Source organism: Cherax quadricarinatus, chromosome 77, assembly GCF_038502225.1.
Source record: "Cherax quadricarinatus isolate ZL_2023a chromosome 77, ASM3850222v1, whole genome shotgun sequence".
NCBI lineage: Eukaryota > Metazoa > Arthropoda > Malacostraca > Decapoda > Parastacidae > Cherax > Cherax quadricarinatus.
Genome location: NC_091368.1, coordinates 6,063,898 through 6,084,928, shown reverse-complemented (window position 1 = coordinate 6,084,928; position 21,031 = coordinate 6,063,898). Strand labels below are relative to the sequence as shown.

At 42.9% G+C, this 21,031-nt stretch overlaps 1 protein-coding gene across 1 annotated transcript in view; it reads right to left on the bottom strand.

The window, feature by feature from the left end:
* Positions 1 to 21,031, bottom strand: part of LOC128702006 (nephrin-like) — a 161,001-nt gene that overhangs the window by 47,412 nt on the left and 92,558 nt on the right. Inside the window, exons 7-10 of the mRNA XM_070101414.1 lie at positions 18,080 to 18,199; positions 17,604 to 17,789; positions 6,588 to 6,699; positions 1,014 to 1,173 (exon numbers count right to left, since the gene is read on the bottom strand). Coding sequence (XP_069957515.1) covers positions 1,014 to 1,173; positions 6,588 to 6,699; positions 17,604 to 17,789; positions 18,080 to 18,199 — 578 coding nt within the window. The remainder of the gene's footprint in view (positions 1 to 1,013; positions 1,174 to 6,587; positions 6,700 to 17,603; positions 17,790 to 18,079; positions 18,200 to 21,031) is intronic.

Here is a 21,031-nt window from a genome sequence, read left to right as displayed (position 1 = left end):
GGGTATTTCCTCATCTATGAACTCTGGACTACAAATTCGTAAAGCTCTCAAAAACATTGATGAGAAAACAGACAGTTTAACTCTATCTTGATGGGAAAAATAATATTGGACATAGGAACAGTTATTTGTAGGTTTTCTGTAAATTTTAAATTTGAATTCATTATTACCCTTAATAATTAAAACATCTAGTAAAGGCAATGAGTTATATTCTTCAAATTCAACAGTAAAATTTATAGAATGGGCTAAGCTATTTAATTTGCCAAGGAAATGTAAATGAAAAATCTTTTAAAGTTAAAAAAACTTTTGATAATGAATTCCCCCCAAAATGCTGATGGATGTGTCTATAAGATTCCTTGTAAAATTTGCGATAAAGTTTATTACGGTCAAACTTGTAAAAATCTCGAACTAAGATTAAAACAACATAAATATAGCATTAGAACTGGACAAGATTCCAAATGCTCTATTTATTCATGTAAGAGATTTTAACCATCCAATTGATTTTCAAAAAGTTGAGAAAGTAGTATCAAGCAAGTCCATGGTCGACAGGAATATAATTGAATCTTGTTTCATAAAAAGCAGTTTTGACAATAATATGAATATTTCCTTTGGTTTATATAAATTAGATCCATTTATAATTAATAGAATTTGGGAAGAATTTAATAATACACTGGACAAATAATAATTTTTAAATTTTCTTGGGTAGAATAGTTTGTGGGTGAGTTGTGCAAAGGACCTATCCAAGTTGGGTCGGCGCGCGTCAGGTGTTTAACCGTTGTGGGATCTGATAGTGAGGTGCTGGCCAGACCCCTTATATAGCTTCCTTGGATGCTTTACTTTCATAGTTCCTTGATAATGTGAGTAGTCACGAAAGCGCTTGGAATTTCTCTATTCTTTCAGAGTGGTTGTTTTGCTTATTCTGAAATCACCTGTTTACTGTGATCTTATTGCATATATATATATATATATATATATATATATATATATATATATATATATATATATATTAGGTTGACGGAGGTGGTAACTGGAGCGGAGTGGGTGGAGGTGGAGGCATGACAGGTGAGTTCAGCACCGTTGTCACCAGGTGACACCAGCACCTCCGCCCTGGCCCGGGTCAGGTTGCTGCCCTCCCGCTGTAGCTCCGTCAGCAGCGCCTCAGACTCCTTGTATATCCTGCCGGAGGAGAGAAGGCGGATGCTGCGGTTCAAAGATGTTCATTTGATTAACTTATATGGTTACATTGCATTGTTTAATATAGAGATAGAAATAGGTAGATAGGTAGAGAGAAAGAGAGAGGGAGATAGAGAGAAGTCAGATGCTGCAGTTCAAAGATTCTCACCTGACTGACCTATAGTTATATTGCATTGCTTAGTAGAGAAAGAGACAGAAAGGGAGAGAGAGAGAGAGAGAGAGAGAGAGAGAGAGAGAGAGAGAGAGAGAGAGAGAGAGAGAGAGAGAGAGAGAGAGAGAGAGAGAGACAGACAGACAGACAGAGAGAGAGAGAGAGAGAGAGAGAGAGAGAGAGAGAGAGAGAGAGAGAGAGAGAGAGAGAGAGAGAGAGAGAGAGAATGAGCAGTTACTTCATTTTGCATGCAACTCTCTCAAAAATTTTCTCTTTAATTCCGAGGTACTCACAGCTGTGAGTGTAAACATTGCTTCAAGGTACACACACACACACACACACACACACACACACACACACACACACACACGTGAGCGTACAGTCACCTAGGAGTGCGCATAGGCACTCACTACCGCAGTGCCAGAAATGAGCTCCCCGCTAGGCACTTAATTAAGCACATTTCGCAATGAATCAGGCGATGTCTGGCACTCTCAGAGATGAGACACGCTGACAGCGGTGGAGGGAACAGCTGCGCCTTTGCTGACAGCAAGGTTGTTGGTGCTGGCACCGCGCATAGTTGGAATTTATTGTAGCGACATATAGCTAACGCATCGCTGCAACCGTTGGGAGAGACGCATTCAAAGCACATGTTTGGAATTATTGGTACTGAACATGGTTGGAAATTTTTCGGGTTGAACATGGTTGGAATTTTTTCGTGTTGAACATGGTTGGATTTTTTTCGGGTTGAACATGGTTGGAATTTTTTCGGGTTGAACATGGTTGGAATTTTTTCGGGTTGAACATGGTTGGAATTTTTTCGGGTTGAACTTGGTTGGAATTTTTTCGGGTTGAACATGGTTGGAATTTTTTCGGGTTGAACATGGTTAGGATTGTTGGGGTTGAACATGGCTACAATACGGATTAAATTCTGAGTGAATATACACTGAGAGGTATACACCTCTCAGCATATATACCTGTAAGAATAAATAGCGCGGAGATAGGTAGCACTCCGACTAACGTGTGAAATCTGGAGTATATCTGGAGTATACCTGGAGAGAGTTCCTGTGGTCAACGCTCCCGCAGCCCCGTCTGTGACCAGGCCTCATGGTGGATCAGGGCCTGATCAACCTGGCTGTTACTGTTGGCCGCACGCAACCCGACGTACGAACCAGCGCTCGGCTGGTCGGGTTGCTTAAAAAAAAAATTCTCTTAACTGTCGTCCAGAACTTAAGTTCGTCTCGTTACAGTTCGCGTTCACATGTTCTCTTTGACTTCAGTGAGTTCACGCTGACTTCAGGTGAGCTGAAACAGCGTTCACTCGAATTCCCCATTTCAATCGAATGGGAGACTGTGAAGGTCGGGAAGTTTGTCAGTGAGAACGTTTCGCCCTTGTTGCAGCGTTTTTTCAGTCGAGTTCTGTGAGTTTCAGTGGCGTTTTGCCAGTTCCAGTGGAGCTTCATGAGTTCCAGTGGAGCTTCATGAGTTCCAGTGGGGCTTCATGAGTTCCAGTGGAGCTTCATGAGTTCCAGTGGAGCTTCGTGAGTTCCAGTGGAGCTTCATGAGTTCCAGTGGAGCTTCATGAGTTCCAGTGGAGCTTCATGAGTTCCAATGGAGCTTCATGAGTTCCAGTGGAGCTTCATGAGTTCCAGTGAAGCTTCATGAGTTCCAGTGGAGGTTCATGAGTTCCAGTGGAGCTTGATGAGTTCAAGTGGAGCTTGATGAGATCCCCTAAATTTTGATAAATTTCAGCCAAGTTCAGTAAGCATTGTTGCGGCTCGGTATGACTCAGGCTCCTGAAGTCCTTCAAGGACTTCAAAGTCAGTATTTTTTTCCTCGGTTTTCTGGCTCCTGAAGTTAGATAAGCAGTTCTGAAATCCTAGAGTCATCCTCTAGTTTCTAAGGGTCTCAAGTCTGTTACTGATTTCTCAGGGATGAAGAGGATTGTGAGATCCTTCATCGAGTCCTGAGGGACTGATTATCTCTTACTAAGGCTGAGGGACTGACAACCTCCAATCAAGGCTTTGGGACTGATCACCTCAAACGTGCCACATACACACACACACACACACGCACACACGCACACACACACACACACACACACACACACACACACACACACACACACACACACACACACACACACACACACACACAGAGGCTACAAGCCTGGTCCAGCAACTGGCTCCTTGAATTTAACCCTGCCAAATGCAAAGTCATGAAGATTGGGGAAGAGCAAAGAAGACCGCAGACACAATATAGTTTAGATGGCCAAAGACTGCAAACCTCACTCAAGGAAAAAGATCTGGGGGTGAGTATAACACCGAGCATATCTCCTGAGGCGCACATCAATCAGATAACTGCTGCAGCATACGGGCGCCTGGCAAACCTACGGATAGCGTTCCGATACCTCAGTAAGGATTCGTTTAAGACTCTGTATACAATCTACGTCAGGCCCATACTGGAGTATGCAGCACCAGTTTGGAATCCACACCTAGATTTTAACCATACAATTGATTTTGAAAAAGTTGAGAAAGTAGCATCAAGCAAGTCCATGGTCGACAGGAATATATTCAGTCTTGTTTCATAAAAAGCAGTTTTGACAATAATATGAATATTTCCTTTGGTTTATATAAATTAGATCCATTTATAATTAATAGAATTTGGGAAGAATTTAATAATACATTGGACAAATAATATTTTTTTTAAATTTCTTATTTCTTGGGTAGAATAGTATGTTGGTGGGTTGTATGAAGGACCTGTCTAGTTCGGCCGGTGGGCCTGCTGTCTCGCGTCAGGTGTTTCGTTGTTGTGGGATCTGATAGTGAGGTGTGGGCTACCCCTCTATATACCTTCCTTTGATGCTTTACTATCACTGTTCCTTGATAATGTGAGTAGTCACGAAAGCGCTTCGAATTTCTCTATTCTTTCACAGTGGTTGTTTTGCATATATGTATGTATATATATATATATATATATATATATATATATATATATATATATATATATATATATATATATATATATATATATATATATGTATATATATAAACCTTCGAAAAATATCATATATTTTGAGTTCCATTGGGAATTTCACGTAAAAAAATTCTTCAAGAATTTCTGGTTGATGAAGTCCGTCGAAGAAGTGCAGTGACCTGAAATCCTTGGAAAAGTTCAGGGTTTCCGAGGTTCTAAATGAGTTTCTGGAGTCCTTGTAGCGCGTGTCCAGTCTTTATGTCTCTCGTGAAGGTCTTTAAACCCACGGTGACGAATTCCAATGTTGTTTGTGATCCTTTCCTAACGAGTTCCAAATCTCTGAATCCTCTCGCTCATTCTCTCTCTCTCTCTCTCTCTCTCTCTCTCTCTCTCTCTCTTCATATATACCCACCCACGCACACACTCATCTATATATATGTACATATATATATATATATATATATATATATATATATATATATATATATATATATATATATATATATATATATATATATATATATATATATATACTGCTGGTTAGTTTTCGATTGCCGTCTTAGGTGAACTTGAAACCTCGTTTATCATTTTTGTGGAGGTTCAGATCCTCTAAAGACGTCTTCACTCCTCTTGATCCTGCTCTGAGGTTTGGAGCGTCTCCCAAGACTCTTTTAACCGATTCTAAATCTTTTCCTGCAAATTAGGAACTCTGAAGAATTTAAGGCCGTTTGACGGTAATTTCTACCCTAAGAAGGAGAGAAGATGATTGGTAGGATAGTATATATATATATATATATATATATATATATATATATATATATATATATATATATATATATATATATATATATATATATATATATACCACCTCTAGAACTGTACTGTACATTATATCAAGGATTATGAATCTCCTCCAGCTCATCCGAAGCCGGACGCGAGCCCAATATGCAGCATGCATTTTCCCTCTGGATGGCTACGCTGAGGCGCTGGAATGTGAAAGTGGCTGCCCTTGGGTTTCTGGTGGTGTCGATGAGTCTGGAACCCAGTTCTTTAAGGAAGCGTGCAGTTGTTTTTCCCCCATGATCCCAAGGTCTCTGATCCCACTGGGACAATTTGATACTGTTGGCTTATGTCCCTGTACTTGCTGATCTTGTACTCCTTCCTGTGATCAGCAGCTCCTCCCTGTTGCCCCACACTGTGATGGATATAGGTGTAAACCAGTGTGGGCACTCAGGTGTAGTCCCATGCTAAGAACTTGCTATTCTTCCATGGATAGATGGTGATCCCGTCAAGGTGGTTTGCTGGGTTGTGCGTATTGTTGGCTGCTAGTGATCGGGGCTCTCGGCTGGGCATCCCAGCTGTAGCAAGGCTTCTCTTTATGATGTAGCTGACTTCATTGTGTCTTGCGTGCCAACCTAGGTTTATGGAGCAGTTAAGACCATGTAGACCATATTGGTTGGCTTGCGCATCTCCGCAAATGCACGTATATTCCTTGTGAATTGGGGCAACGAAGCGGAAAGCCACTGCAATACGGGAGTCTTACGGTCGAGGCAATGTGGGAACTGTTTGGTGGAAGTCCCCGAAATGATGTGCACTCACAGCTTGGAGACGGGCAGTCTCCCTGTCTGATGTTGCATCCCTAAGCACGTTGGCAAGTGCCTTTTCAGCGATGGAACCATCCCAACTTGACTGTTTGTAGGCCAGTGTTGCAATAGGTTTTGGTGCTGGAGCAGCAAGAGTCTCCCATTCAGTGATAACACTGGCGTAGCTATTGTCCTGTATTCCTGCTGAGTCACTGAGGTTGTCCAGAAGAATTTGTTTTATTAACTCGTTTGATGCTATGGAAGATGGTAGGGAAGCTGGTAGGGAAATATGGGAGGATTTGCGTACCCAAAGGCCACCAAACCTGACTGGAAGTGAGGCTTTCAACCACTGTTCATCTTCAAGGGAAAGATTCAATACACTCTCTAGTATTGTCTTAAGGAGGTAGTCACATTCCTTGAGTTTCGGACTACTGAAGGCTGGGGAGCATCTCGGGAAGTAGGCAAGTTCTGGGATGGACGGGCACTTGGTGAGTAGGTAGCAGGCATCTTGTGTATCAATGTCTTGCATCCTGTCTTCCATCGTCCTGAGGTCTGAGATTTTCTTTCCTAGGATCAGATCAATGGCACTGGGACCAAGAGGAGCACCAAGGAGAGTGCTGTTGGCTGGATCAGAGAGAGAGAGAGAGAGAGAGAGAGAGAGAGAGAGAGAGAGAGAACATCTCACTTACCTCACAGTAGGGGGTGGATGACCTCCCACAGTAGTACAGGTCACATCTAGTGTGGTACCAGCGATGATTTCTCGCTGAAGGTTACCCACGAACACCGGCACTCCAGGGGGCTCTGTGGGGGGCAACAAGGTCAAAGGTTAACGAAGTCAAGTTGACGAAGATAAAGTGATGTCATGTCAACACAGTTCTTTTTACACCTAATCAAGTTGAATAGTTTAAAAGAAATCCAGGATATATATATATATATATATATATATATATATATATATATATATATATATATATATATATATATATATATATATATATATATATATATATATATATATATATATATATATACATATACATATATACAAAGAACTTAGTTTAATGGTTATTTTAAGTATTAAAGAGCCAGTCATCCTGTTGCTTAGAGAGTCAAATGGGTGACTGTTTACTGGCACATAAACTTACGGTGGACAGGTGACGTGCGGCCTTAATCACCCAATTAGCCAACCAGTCGTCGTGCTAAAAGCTTACACGTATTGCAATTTCTGACATATTCTTTTGCACATTTTGAGCAATAGGTTTACAAAAAAAATCTTGCAACTTCTGTGATATGGGTAAATAATTTTTTTTTTTCATAATGGAAAGAATGGAATGATATCACATATCGCGATGACATCACATGATACTCAGCTGGGATGATGTTTTACGTCAAGGAAAAAGATGTCAAGGGTTATATGAAGTCACGTGAATGTCATGAAGTTACAGAAATGTGTAAGAAATTCATTTAATTACCTGTCAACATGTGTCAATATCTGTCAACATGCATCAGCAACTTTTAACATCTGTTGATAGCTATCAACAACTGTCGTTAGCTGTCAACATGTGTCAATAGCTATCAACATCTGCAAGTATCTGTATCATAGCCATTCAATATACATTCTCAACTCATAAGAACATAAGAACATAAGAATGGAGGAACACTGCAGAAGGCCTACTGGCCCATGTGAGGCAGCTCCTTTTCAAAACGACCTCTACCTAAAGTCAAAACGACCTCCACCTGTATATATGTATTGAATATACACTTTCCTAACTAGAATATACTTAATCATAACTATATACATCCTCTTAAGAGGAATATACACCGATTTTAAAGAACTATGCTGGCTATTAATTGACATGGCTTATATATACACTAGTATGCCCAATATATTACTTCTAAGGACGAATATACATCGCTTTAATATAACTATACAGGCTGTTAATTGGAGTATACTATATACACTAGTATGCTCAACATATCCCCTCTTCGGACAAATATACACCCACCTTAGTTTTGAATATACACCCACTTAAGATATGAATATACCCCACGAAAGTCTTGAATATACAACCAATTATTTCTTAAATATACTCTTACTTAAGTCTAGAATATACCTCCCCTTCAGTTGGGAATATACGACCACTTAAGTTGAATGAGCGGAGTCTGACTGCAACTTACCAGACAACTCTTACCAGAAAGTGGTATAACCTTTAGGCTCCTCCTCCTCCTTCTCCTCCTCCTTCTTCTTCTTCTTCTTCTTCTTCTTCTTCTTCTTCTTCTTCTTCTTCTTCTTCTTCTTCTTCTTCTTCTTCTTCTTCTTCTTCTTCTTCTTCTGCTTCTTCTTCTTCTTCTTCTTCTTCTTCTTCTTCTTCTTCTTCTTCTTCTTCTTCTTCGTCTTCTTCTTCTTCTTCTTCTTCTTCTTCTTCTTCTTCTTCTTCTTCTTCTTCTTCTTCTTCTTCTTCTTCTTCTTCTTCTTCTTCTTCTTCTTCTTCTTCTTCTTCTTCTTCTTCTTCCTCTTCTCCTACTTCTTCCAAGCTCCTCTAATATGCCTCTTCCGATCGGCTTGAAACTTTCACCGCTGGTGTAAGTTCGCTCTAGAAAGGTTCGAATTCTGTTATCTCTGTACAGATACCAATTTTCCAAATTCATAACCGCAAACGCCAAAGCGGTTTTCAAGCAACACCTTGAGAATGCGTCTTGTGAACGTCTTCAAACTGTTCTGTCTTGCGCGAGTTTTGAGATCAGTCTGTTGATGTCCGTCAGGGAAGGTGAATTTCCCTGTCATATTCCATCACAGTAGGTGAATTTCCCTGTCATATTCCGTCACAGTAAGTGAATTTACCTGTCATATACCATCACAGTAGGTGAATTTCCCTGTCATATTCCATCACAGTAGGTGAATTTCCCTGTCATATTCCGTCACAGTAAGTGAATTTACCTGTCATATTCCATCACAGTACGTGAATTTCCCTGTTATATTCAATCAGAGAGAGTGTGTTTTCCCTGTCATATTCCATCACAGTAGGTGAATTTCCCTGTCATATTCCATCACAGTAGGTGAATTTCCCTGTCATATTCCATCAAAGTAGGTGAATTTCCCTGTCATATTCCGTCACAGTAAGTGAATTTACCTGTCATATTCCATCACAGTACGTGAATTTCCCTCTCACATTCCATCAGAGAGAGTGTGTTTACCCTGTCATATTCCAACACAGTAGGTGAATTTCCCTGTCATATTCCATCACAGTAGGTGAATTTCCCTGTCATATTCCATCACAGTAGGTGAATTTCCCTGTCATATTCCATCACAGTAGGTGAATTTCCATGTCATATTCCATCAAAGTAGGTGAATTTCCCTGTCATATTCCATCACAGTAGGTGAATTTCCCTGTCATATTCCATCACAGTAGGTGAATTTCCCTGTCATATTCCATCACAGTAGGTGAATTTCCCTGTCATATGACATCACAGTAGGTGAATTTCCCTGTCATATTCCATCACAGAAGGTGAAATTCTCTGTCATATTCCATTACAGTAGGTGAATTTCGCTGTCATATTCCATCACAGTAGGTGAATTTCCCTGTTATATTTCATCACAGTAGGCTAATTTCCCGGTCATATTCCATCACAGTAGATGAATTTCCCTGTCATATTCCATCACAGTAGGTGAATTTCCCTGTCATATTCCATCACAGTAGGTGAATTTCCCTGTCATATTCCATCACAGAAGGTGAATTTCCTTGCAATATTCCATCAAATAGGTGAATTTCCCTGTCATATTCCATCACAGTAGGTGAATTTCCCTGTCATATTCCATCACAGTAGGTGAATTTCCCTGTCATATTCCATCACAGTAGGTGAATTTCCCTGTCATATTCCATCACAGTAGGTGAATTTCCCTGTCATATTCCATCACAGTAGGTGAATTTCCCTGTCATATGCCATCAAAGTAGGTGAATTTCTCTGTCATATTCCATCACAGTAGGTGAATTTCCCTGTCATATTCCATTACAGTAGGTGAATTACCCTGTCATATTCCATCACAGTAGGTGAATTACCCTGTCATATTCCATCACACATAATGGAGCTCATACAAAGTGTTGAAATGTATCAGTCTGAGCTGGGAGACTTCAGTAGTGTCAGTCTGAGCTGGGAGACTTCAGTAGTGTCAGTCTGAGCTGGGAGACTTCAGTAGTGTCAGTCTGAGCTGGGAGACTTCAGTAGTGTCAGTCTGAGCTGGGAGACTTCAGTAGTGTCAGTCTGAGCTGGGAGACTTCAGTAGTGTCAGTCTGAGCTGGGAGACTTCAGTAGTGTCAGTCTGAGCTGGGAGACTTCAGTAGTGTCAGTCTGAGCTGGGAGACTTCAGTAGTGTCAGTCTGAGCTGGGAGACTTCAGTAGTGTCAGTCTGAGCTGGGAGACTTCAGTAGTGTCAGCCTGAGCTGGGAGACTTCAGTAGTGTCAGCCTGAGCTGGGAGACTTCAGTAGTGTCAGCCTGAGCTGGGAGACTTCAGTAGTGTCAGCCTGAGCTGGGAGACTTCAGTAGTGTCAGCCTGAGCTGGGAGACTTCAGTAGTGTCAGCCTGAGCTGGGAGACTTCAGTAGTGTCAACCTGAGCTGGGAGATTTCAGTAGTTTCAGCCTGGGCTGGGAGACTTCAATAGTGTCAGCCTTAGATGAGAGACTTCAGTAGCGTCAGCCTGAGCTAGCAGACTTCAGTAGTGTCAGCCTGAGCTGGGAGACTTCAGTAGTGTCAGCCTGAGCTGGGAGACTTCAATAGTGTCAGCCTGAGCTAGCAGACTTCAGTAGTGTCAGCCTGAGCTGGGAGATTTCAGTAGTTTCAGCCTGAGCTGGGAGAATTCAGTAGTGTCAGCCTGAGCTAGCAGACTTCGGTAGTGTCAGCCTGAGCTAGCAAACTTCAGTAATGTCAGCCTGAGCTAGCAGACTTCAGTGGTGTCAGCCTGAGCTAGCATACTTCAGTAGTGTCAGACTGAGCAAGCAGACTTCCTTAGTGTCAGCCTGAGCTAGCAGACTTCAATAGTGTCAGCCTGAGCTAGCAGACTTCAATAGTGTCAGCTTAAGTTGGGAGACTTCAATGGTGTCAGCCTGAGCTAGCAGACTTCAGTAGTGTCAGTCTGAGCTGGGAGACTTCAGTAGTGTCAGCCTGAGCTAGCAGACTTCAGTAGTGTCAGCCTGAGCTGGGAGACTTAAGTAGTGTCAGCCTGAGTTGGGAGACTTCAGTCGTGTCAGCCTGAGCTAGAAGACTTCAGTAGTGCAGCCTGAGCTAGCAGACTTCAGTAGTGTCAGCCTGAGCTGGGAGACTTAAGTAGTGTCAGCCTGAGTTGGGAGACTTCAGTCGTGTCAGCCTGAGCTGGGAGACTTAAGTAGTGTCAGCCTGAGTTGGGAGACTTCAGTCGTGTCAGCCTGAGCTGGGAGACTTAAGTAGTGTCAGCCTGAGTTGGGAGACTTCAGTCGTGTCAGCCTGAGCTAGAAGACTTCAGTAGTGTCAGCCTGAGCTGGGAGACTTCAGTAGTGTCAGCCTGAGTTGGGAGACTTCAGTAGTGTCAGCCTGAGTTGGGAGACTTCAGTAGTGTCAGCCTGAGCTAGCAGACTTCAGTAGTGTCAGCCTGAGTTGGGAGACTTCAGTAGTGTCAGCCTGAGTTGGGAGACTTCAGTAGTGTCAGCCTGAGCTAGCAGACTTCAGTAGTGTCAGCCTGAGTTGGGAGACTTCAGTAGTGTCAGCCTGAGCTAGCAGACTTCAGTAGTGTCAGCCTGAGCTAGCAGACTTCAGTAGTGTCAGCCTGAGCTAGCATACTTCAGTAGTGTCAGCCTGAGCTAGCATACTTCAGTAGTGTCAGCCTGAGCTAGCATACTTCAGTAGTGTCAGCCTGAGCTAGCAGACTTCAGTAGTGTCAGCCTGAGCTAGCATACTTCAGTAGTGTCAGCCTGAGCTAGCAGACTTCAGTAGTGTCAGCCTGAGCTAGCAGACTTCAGTAGTGTCCGCCTGAGCTAGCATACTTCAGTAGTGTCAGCCTGAGCTAGCAGACTTCAGTAGTGTCAGCCTGAGCTGGGAGACTTCAGTAGTGTCAGCCTGAGCTAGCAGACTTCAGTAGTGTCAGCCTGAGCTAACTTACTTCAGTAGTGTCAGCCTGAGCTAGCATACTTCAATAGTGTCAGCCTTAGCTAGCAGACTTCAGTAGTGTCAGCCTGAGCTAACTTACTTCAGTAGTGTCAGCCTGAGCTAACTTACTTCAGTAGTGTCAGCCTGAGCTAGCATACTTCAGTAGTGTCCGCCTGAGCTAGCATACTTCAGTAGTGTCAGTCTGAGCTAGCATACTTCAATAGTGTCAGCCTGAGCTAGCAGACTTCAGTAGTGTCAGCCTGAGCTAGCAGACTTCAGTAGTGTCAGCCTGAGCTAGCAGACTTCAGTAGTGTCAGCCTGAGCTAGCATACTTCAGTAGTGTCAGCCTGAGCTAACTTACTTCAGTAGTGTCAGCCTGAGCTAGCAGACTTCAGTAGTGTCAGCCTGAGCTAGCAGACTTCAGTAGTGTCAGCCTGAGCTAACTTACTTCAGTAGTGTCAGCCTGAGCTAACTTACTTCAGTAGTGTCAGCCTGAGCTAGCATACTTCAATAGTGTCAGCCTGAGCTAACTTACTTCAGTAGTGTCAGCCTGAGCTAACTTACTTCAGTAGTGTCAGCCTGAGCTAACTTACTTCAGTAGTGTCAGCCTGAGCTAGCATACTTCAGTAGTGTCAGCCTGAGCTAGCAGACTTCAGTAGTGTCAGCCTGAGCTAGCATACTTCAGTAGTGTCCGCCTGAGCTAGCATACTTCAGTAGTGTCAGCCTGAGCTAGCATACTTCAATAGTGTCAGCCTTAGCTAGCATACTTCAATAGTGTCAGCCTGAGCTAGCAGACTTCAGTAGTGTCAGCCTGAGCTAGAAGACTTCAGTAGTGTCAGCCTGAGCTAACTTACTTCAGTAGTGTCAGCCTGAGCTAGCAGACTTCAGTAGTGTCAGCCTGAGCTAGAAGACTTCAGTAGTGTCAGCCTGAGCTAGCATACTTCAGTAGTGTCAGCCTGAGCTAGCATACTTCAATAGTGTCAGCCTGAGCTAGCATACTTCAGTAGTGTCAGCCTGAGCTAGCATACTTCAATAGTGTCAGCCTGAGCTAGTAGACTTCAGTAGTGTCAGCTTGAGCTAGCATACTTCAATAGTGTCAGCCTGAGCTAGCATACTTCAGTAGTGTCAGCCTGAGCTAGCAGACTTCAGTAGTGTCAGCCTGAGCTAGCATACTTCAGTAGTGTCAGCCTGAGCTAGCATACTTCAGTAGTGTCAGCCTGAGCTAGCAGACTTCAGTAGTGTCAGCCTGAGCTAGCAGACTTCAGTAGTGTCAGCCTGAGCTAGCATACTTCAGTAGTGTCAGCCTGAGCTAGCATACTTCAATAGTGTCAGCCTGAGCTAGTAGACTTCAGTAGTGTCAGCTTGAGCTAGCATACTTCAATAGTGTTAGCCTGAGCTAGCATACTTCAGTAGTGTCAGCCTGAGCTAGCATACTTCAGTAGTGTCAGCCTGAGCTAGCATACTTCAATAGTGTCAGCCTGAGCTAGCATACTTCAATAGTGTCAGCCTGAGCTAGCATACTTCAGTAGTGTCAGCCTGAGCTAGCATACTTCAATAGTGTCAGCCTGAGCTAGCATACTTCAATAGTGTCAGCCTGAGCTAGCATACTTCAATAGTGTCAGCCTGAGCTAGCATACTTCAATAGTGTCAGCCTGAGCTAGCATACTTCAATAGTGTCAGCCTGAGCTAACTTACTTCAGTAGTGTCAGCCTGAGCTAGAAGACTTCAATAGTGTCAGCCTGAGCTAGCATACTTCAATAGTGTCAGCCTGAGCTAGCATACTTCAATAGTGTCAGCCTGAGCTAGCATACTTCAATAGTGTCAGCCTGAGCTAGCATACTTCAATAGTGTCAGCCTGAGCTAGCATACTTCAATAGTGTCAGCCTGAGCTAGCATACTTCAATAGTGTCAGCCTGAGCTAGCATACTTCAATAGTGTCAGCCTGAGCTAACTTACTTCAGTAGTGTCAGCCTGAGCTAGAAGACTTCAGTAGTGTCAGCCTGAGCTAGAATACTTCAGTAGTGTCAGCCTGAGCTAGCATACTTCAGTAGTGTCAGCCTGAGCTAGCAGACTTCCTGAGCTAGCATACTTCAGTAGTGTCAGCCTGAGCTAGCATACTTCAGTAGTGTCAGCCTGAGCTAGCATACTTGAGTAGTGTCTGCCTGAGCTAGCAGACTTCAGTAGTGTCAGCCTGAGCTAGCAGACTTCAATAGTGTCAGCCTGAGCTAGCATACTTCAGTAGTGTCAGCCTGAGCTAGCATACTTCAGTAGTGTCAGCCTGAGCTAGCATACTTCAGTAGTGTCAGCCTGAGCTAGCATACTTCAGTAGTGTCAGCCTGAGCTAGCATACTTCAGTAGTGTCAGCCTGAGCTAGCAGACTTCAGTAGTGTCAGCCTGAGCTAGCAGACTTCAGTAGTGTCAGCCTGAGCTAGCATACTTCAGTAGTGTCAGCCTGAGCTAGCAGACTTCAGTAGTGTCAGCCTGAGCTAGCAGACTTCAGTAGTGTCAGCCTGAGCTAGCAGACTTCAGTAGTGTCAGCCTGAGCTAGCAGACTTCAGTAGTGTCAGCCTGAGCTAGCATACTTCAGTAGTGTCAGCCTGAGCTAGCAGACTTCAGTAGTGTCAGCCTGAGCTAGCAGACTTCAATAGGACAGTGAAGACAGTCACGTATTCCATTAGAGGTCCAGCAGCTGCGGCAGCTTCAGAGGTTTCCTTCCAGCAGAGCTGCAGTTACTATCACTTGATAATTACCCCTCTACTGCAAGTATCACCACTGCAAGTATCACCACTGCAAGTATCACCACTGCAAGTATCACCACTGCAAGTATCACCACTGCAAGTATCACCACTGCAAGTATCACCACTGCAAGTATCACCACTGCAAGTATCACCACTGCAAGTATCACCACTGCACGTATCACCACTGCAAGTATCACCACTGCAAGTATCACCACTGCAAGTATCACCACCGCAAGTATCACCACTGCAAGTAACACCATTGCAAGTATCACCACTGCAGGTATCACCACTGCAAGTATCACCACTGCAAGTATCACCACTACAAGTATCACTACTGCAAGTATCACCACTGCAAGTATCACCACTGCAAGTATCACCACTGCAAGTGTCACAACTGCAAGTATCACCACTACAAGTATCACCAGTACAATTATCACCACTACAAGTATCACCACTGCAAGTATCACCACTGCAAGTATCACCACTGCAAGTATCACCACTGCAAGTATCACCACTGCAAGTATCACCACTGCAAGTATCACCACTACAAGTATCACCACTACAATTATCACCACTACAAGTATCACCACTGCAAGTATCACCACTGCAAGTATCACCACTGCAAGTGTCACCACTGCAAGTATCACCACTGCAAGTATCACCACTGCAAGTGTCACAACTGCAAGTATCACCACTACAAGTATCACCACTACAATTATAACCACTACAAGTATCACCACTGCAAGTATCACCACTGCAAGTATCACCACTACAAGTATCACCACTACTAGTATCACCACTACAATTATCACCACTACAAGTGTCACAACTGCAAGTATCACCACTACAAGTATCACCACTGCAAGTATCACAACTACAAGTATCACCACTACAAGTATCACCACTACAATTATCACCACTACAAGTATCACCACTGCAAGTATCACCACTACAATTATCACCACTGCAAGTATCACCACTACAAGTATCACCACTACAAGTATCACCACTACAATTATCACCACTACAAGTATCACCACTGCAAGTATCACCACTGCAAGTATCACCACTGCAAGTATCACCACTACAAGTATCACCACTACAATTTTCACCACTACAAGTGTCACAACTGCAAGTATCACCACTACAAGTGTCACCACTACAATTATCACCACTACAAATATCACCACTGCAAGTATCACCACTGCAAGTATCACCATTACAATTATCACCAATACAAGTATCACCAGTACAAGTATCACCACTACAAGTATCACCATTGCAAATATCACCACTGCAAGTATCACCACTACAATTATCACCACTGCAAGTATCACCATTACAATTATCACCAATACAAGTATCACCACTACAAGTATCACCATTGCAAGTATCACCACTACAAGTATCACCACTACAAGTATCACCATTGCAAGTATCACCACTACAAGTATCACCACTACAATTATCACCACTACAAGTATCACCATTACAAGTATCACTAATACAATTATCACCAATACAAGTATCACCACTTCAAGTATCACCACTACAAGTATCACCTATACAAGTATCACCACTACAAGTATCACCACTACAATTATCACCACTGCAAGTATCACCACTGCAAGTATCACCATTACAATTATCACCAATACAAGTATCACCACTACAAGTATCACCACTACAAATATCACCACTACAAGTATCACCATTGCAAGTATCACCACTGCAAGTATCACCACTACAATTATCACCACTGCAAATATCACCTCTACAAGCTTCAATATTTGCACTACTACTACAAGTACCACTTGTAGTAGTAGCAGACATTACACAAATAACTCGAACGTAGGAACACAAAACTTCCCACGACGTTTCGGTCTGACTTAGACCATTAGCTACTGTGGCTCGTTAATGGTCCGAGCTGGACCGACACGTCGTTATCAGCTCCTCTCTCCCATGTGAGGTTTTCTTTGATCAAATAAATTCATATGCACACGCATACATGGGTACACGGGTCCAGGAGCTGTGATTCAACCCCTGCAACCACAAATAGGTTGTTTCTATACAGAGATTCACGCAGGGATTGCACTAAAGTCGTAGGGATTGAAGATCACCTAGGTACAATAGAAATAATCAAGTTTGATCCTAAAAGCCTGAGGGGTAGCTCCAGAAACACCGGATCAAGAGCCCTTGAAGCCACCTTGAAGCGGGGGTAATAATTTTTTTTTTTTTGCTTATGTTTTAAATTCATATTTCGCTAAAAGAAAATGGTACTCGCTCTGGTGACCACAGAGAGAGAGAGAGAGAGAGAGAGAGTGAGTGGGGAGTGGGAAGAGAGCCTTCTGCTTTACTATTATTTGTCTCAAACACCTAGATAATACAGGATAGTTCTAAATCTTGATAGAAATAGATAGTTGTCAGTAGATTCTCTCAGTGTGGGTATTCAAGTGCTGTGCTAATTATATACTCCCATGTATTTCAGGTACCCCAATATACTCCCAGGTATTCCCATGTACTCCCAGGTACCCCACGTACTCCCAGATACCCTTTGCAGCCCCCAGCTACCCCATGTACTCACAGGTACCCCTATGTATTCCCAGGTAACCCCATGTACTCCCTTTGTAGCCCCAGCTACCCCATGTACTCCCAGGTACTCCCATGTACTCCCAGGTACCCCACGTACTCCCAGGTACTCCAATATACTCCCAGGTACTCCCATGTACTCACAGGTACCCCCATGTATTCCCAGGTAACCCCATGTACTCCCACATACCCCTTGTAGCCCCAGGTACCCCATGTACTCCCAGATACTTCCATGTACCCCCGGGTACTCCCACGTACTCACTGGTAATAGTGATGATCTTGAAGTTCTTGACGACGTGTTCCACGGCTGGGTTGACAGCTCGACACTCGACCATGACCTCTGTCAGGTTGTGCTGACCCACGGGATGCTGACCCAGGTGAGAGAAGGTCACCCACCCACCATCCTCCTGTCTCTCTACTACTGACTTGATCTCTTCAAGTGTCTCTCCTGGGCAATTGAAGGGGGTGGTTAGTACGTGTGTGCGTGTATAAAAATGCATCTATTGTTACTGAAGATTGAGATACTTATGCAACATATGTTGAATAAGTATCACAACATATGTTGCATTGGTGTTGCAGTCTTCAACTTGTAGGTTTTCAAAATCATTTATCACATCTATTGTTATTTCTCTAATATGACTACAAATACAAAAACCTTCCCTCTCTCCCTCCCACTCTCCATCCTTCCCTCCCTCCCTCTCTCTCCCTCCCTCTCTCCCTCCCTCCTTCATTACCCACCTGCCACAGACCAGCTGAGAGAGGCTGGGGGGTTGGAGACGCTGGTGGTGCAGGTAAGGTCGAGAGTCTTGCCCTCCTCAACCTGGGAAGGACCCGTGATGCTTACCAGCCTCGGTGCATCTGAAGACCAAACCCGAGATAATGAACAGCTGGGATGCTGTACACACACACACACACACACACACACACACACACACACACACACACACACACCATCTAAACTCATATTTCTGTTATTTTCTTATTAAAAACTCAAGTCACTTGACTGATCCAGCGCTGTACGTCAAGGAACTACTTAGGTCGAGTGTTAGAGTTGTGAAGAGGGTCACAGTAAGTCTCGAGAACGAGACTAAGCTCTTGTATGAGCTTAATTTCAGCTCAAAAGTCATAGAGAGAGTTTGTACTAAACGAGTCTTAAGTACAGAAGAGTAATTAATGTGAGTACATTAGGATATTGTGCATCAGGATGTTGTACAACAAATAATGTGTCCAGATGATGAACAATTGTGTCCGGATGTTGAAGAACAATTGTGTCCAGATGTTGAAGAACAATTGTGTCCGGATTTTGAAAAACAATTTGTGACTGTATGTTAAATAACAATTGTGTCTGGATGATGAAGAACAATCAGTGTGTCCGAATGATGTTTTTAGTTTCCATGTGATAACTTGTCAATACCTCTTCCGATCGACTTGAAACCTTCAGCGTAGATACATTTAACCGCATTCGAAACTGATGCCGCACTCTGCCCTATTCTGATCTGCATTGAGATAGAAGGGGCTGGGTTTGCTGGATACAGGGATGCACTTGTCGGATCCCATTCACAAACAGTCCGAATTATGACTGTTTATAAAATCCTGTGAGGCTTCTGTTGACGCAACTTCTCAAACAGTGACGCAATGACTGTTTAACAACAGTAACGCATTGACTTTTTAACACCAGTGACGCATTTAGTGCTTAACAACAGTGACGTATTGGCTGTGTAACAACAGTGACGCACTGAGTGCTTAACAACAGTGACGCATTGGCTGTGTAACAACAGTGACGCACTGAGTGATTAACAACAGTGACGCATTGGCTGTATAACAACAGTGAGGCACTGAGTGCTTAACAACAGTGACGCATTGGCTGTGTAACAACAGTGAGGCACTGAGTGCTTAACAACAGTGACGCATTGGCTGTATAACAATAGTTAATGCGTCCATAACAAAACTGATACCCAGTTTTCGGACGATACCGATGCTACAAAATTAGCCGATAACCATTGGTAACAATGGATAACCATTGGTAACAATGGATAACCATTGGCAACAATGGATAAGCATTGGTAACAATGGATAACCATTGGTAACAATGGATAACCATTGGCAACAATGGATAACCATTGGTAACAATGGATAACCATTGGTAACAATGGATAAGCATTGGTAACAATGGATAACCATTGGTAACCATTGATGAATATTAACAACAATTCAGATACCAATAAATTTATTTTAGCTCATTCTGAGCAGTAAACAGTTCATTAGACAATTTATTGGAAGGGAAATTAATGGGAATTTTCCCCCAAGGTGTGAGGGAGTGTGTGAGGGGGCGGGGAAGAAAGTGCTGCTGGCAGGGAGAAAAAAATGTGGATTTTTTTCCCCTGTCTAGTTGATCGTTATTGACATAGTTGGGGGAATTATTTCCACTGTTGGAGCTTTTGTATTGTCGCTGTTGTGTTGTTGTTGTTGTTGTTGTTGTTGTTGTTGTTGTTGTTGTTGTTGTTGTTGTTGTTGTTGTTGTTGTTGTTGTTGTTGTTGTTGTTGTTGTTGTTGTTGTTGTTGTTGTTGTTGTTGTTGTTGTTGTTGGTGTTGTTGTTGTTGGTGTTGTTGTTGTTGTTGTTGTTGTTGTTGTTGTTGTTGTTGTTGTTGTTGTTGTTGTTGTTGTTGTTGTTGTTGTTGTTGTTGTTGTTGTTGTTGTTGTTGTTGTTGTTGTTGTTGTTGTTGTTGGTGTTGGTGGTGGTGTTGTTATTTTGGTTGTTGTTGTTGCTGCTGTTGTTGTTGTTGTTGTTGTTGTTGTTGTTGTTGTTGTTGTTGTTGTTGTTGTTGTTGTTGTTGTTGTTGTTGTTGTTGTTGTTGTTGTTGTTGTTGTTGTTGTTGTTGTTGGTGTTGTTGGTGTTGGTGGTGGTGTTGTTATTTTGGTTGTTGTTGTTGCTGCTGTTGTTGTTGTTGTTGTTGTTGTTGCTATTGTTATTGTTGATGATGTCGTAGATGTTGGTTGTTGTTGTGTTGGTGGTTGTGGTTGTTGATGCTGTTGTTGATGTTATGGCTGTTGATATTGTTTTTGTTGTGGTTGTTGTAGTTATGTTGCTGCAGCTGTTACTGTTGTTGCTTTTGCTTTTGTCACTGTCATCGTTGCTGTTGTTTGTGCTGTTGTTGTCGCTGCTGTTGTTGTCGCTGCTGTTGTTGTCGCTGCTGTTGTTGGTTCTGTTAAAGTTGTTGCATCAAGACAGGTACGCGGAAGCAGAGGAAGAGAGAGAGAGAGAGAGAGAGAGAGAGAGAGAGAGAGAGAGAGAGAGAGAGAGAGAGAGAGAGAGAGAGAGAGAGAGAGAGAGAGAGAGAGAGAAAGAGAGAGAGCTGCAAGTTTTCACAACGAAGATTAGCATATTGGTCATTTTTTAGCAAGCAGCTCCTTCAAGATTTCCCCCAAAATTCTGGGCCAGGTCGAGACTAACTTTCGAAATAAAAATCCTTTACTTTGCTTAGCTAATGTATTTACTTCGAGTCGCCCCTTAATAAGTCCCCTTTCTTACCATCTGCTCTGACTTTATTGAGAAAGCCTCTAATTTTATTAATGGTAATCAGTTTTCCACTAGATTAAGTTATGCAGTGATGTTTGCTTAGTACTCGTGGGTCAAGAATAAGAAGCATGTACAGAACATGTCCTAACAGCTGTTATCTTCATTGGTTCGT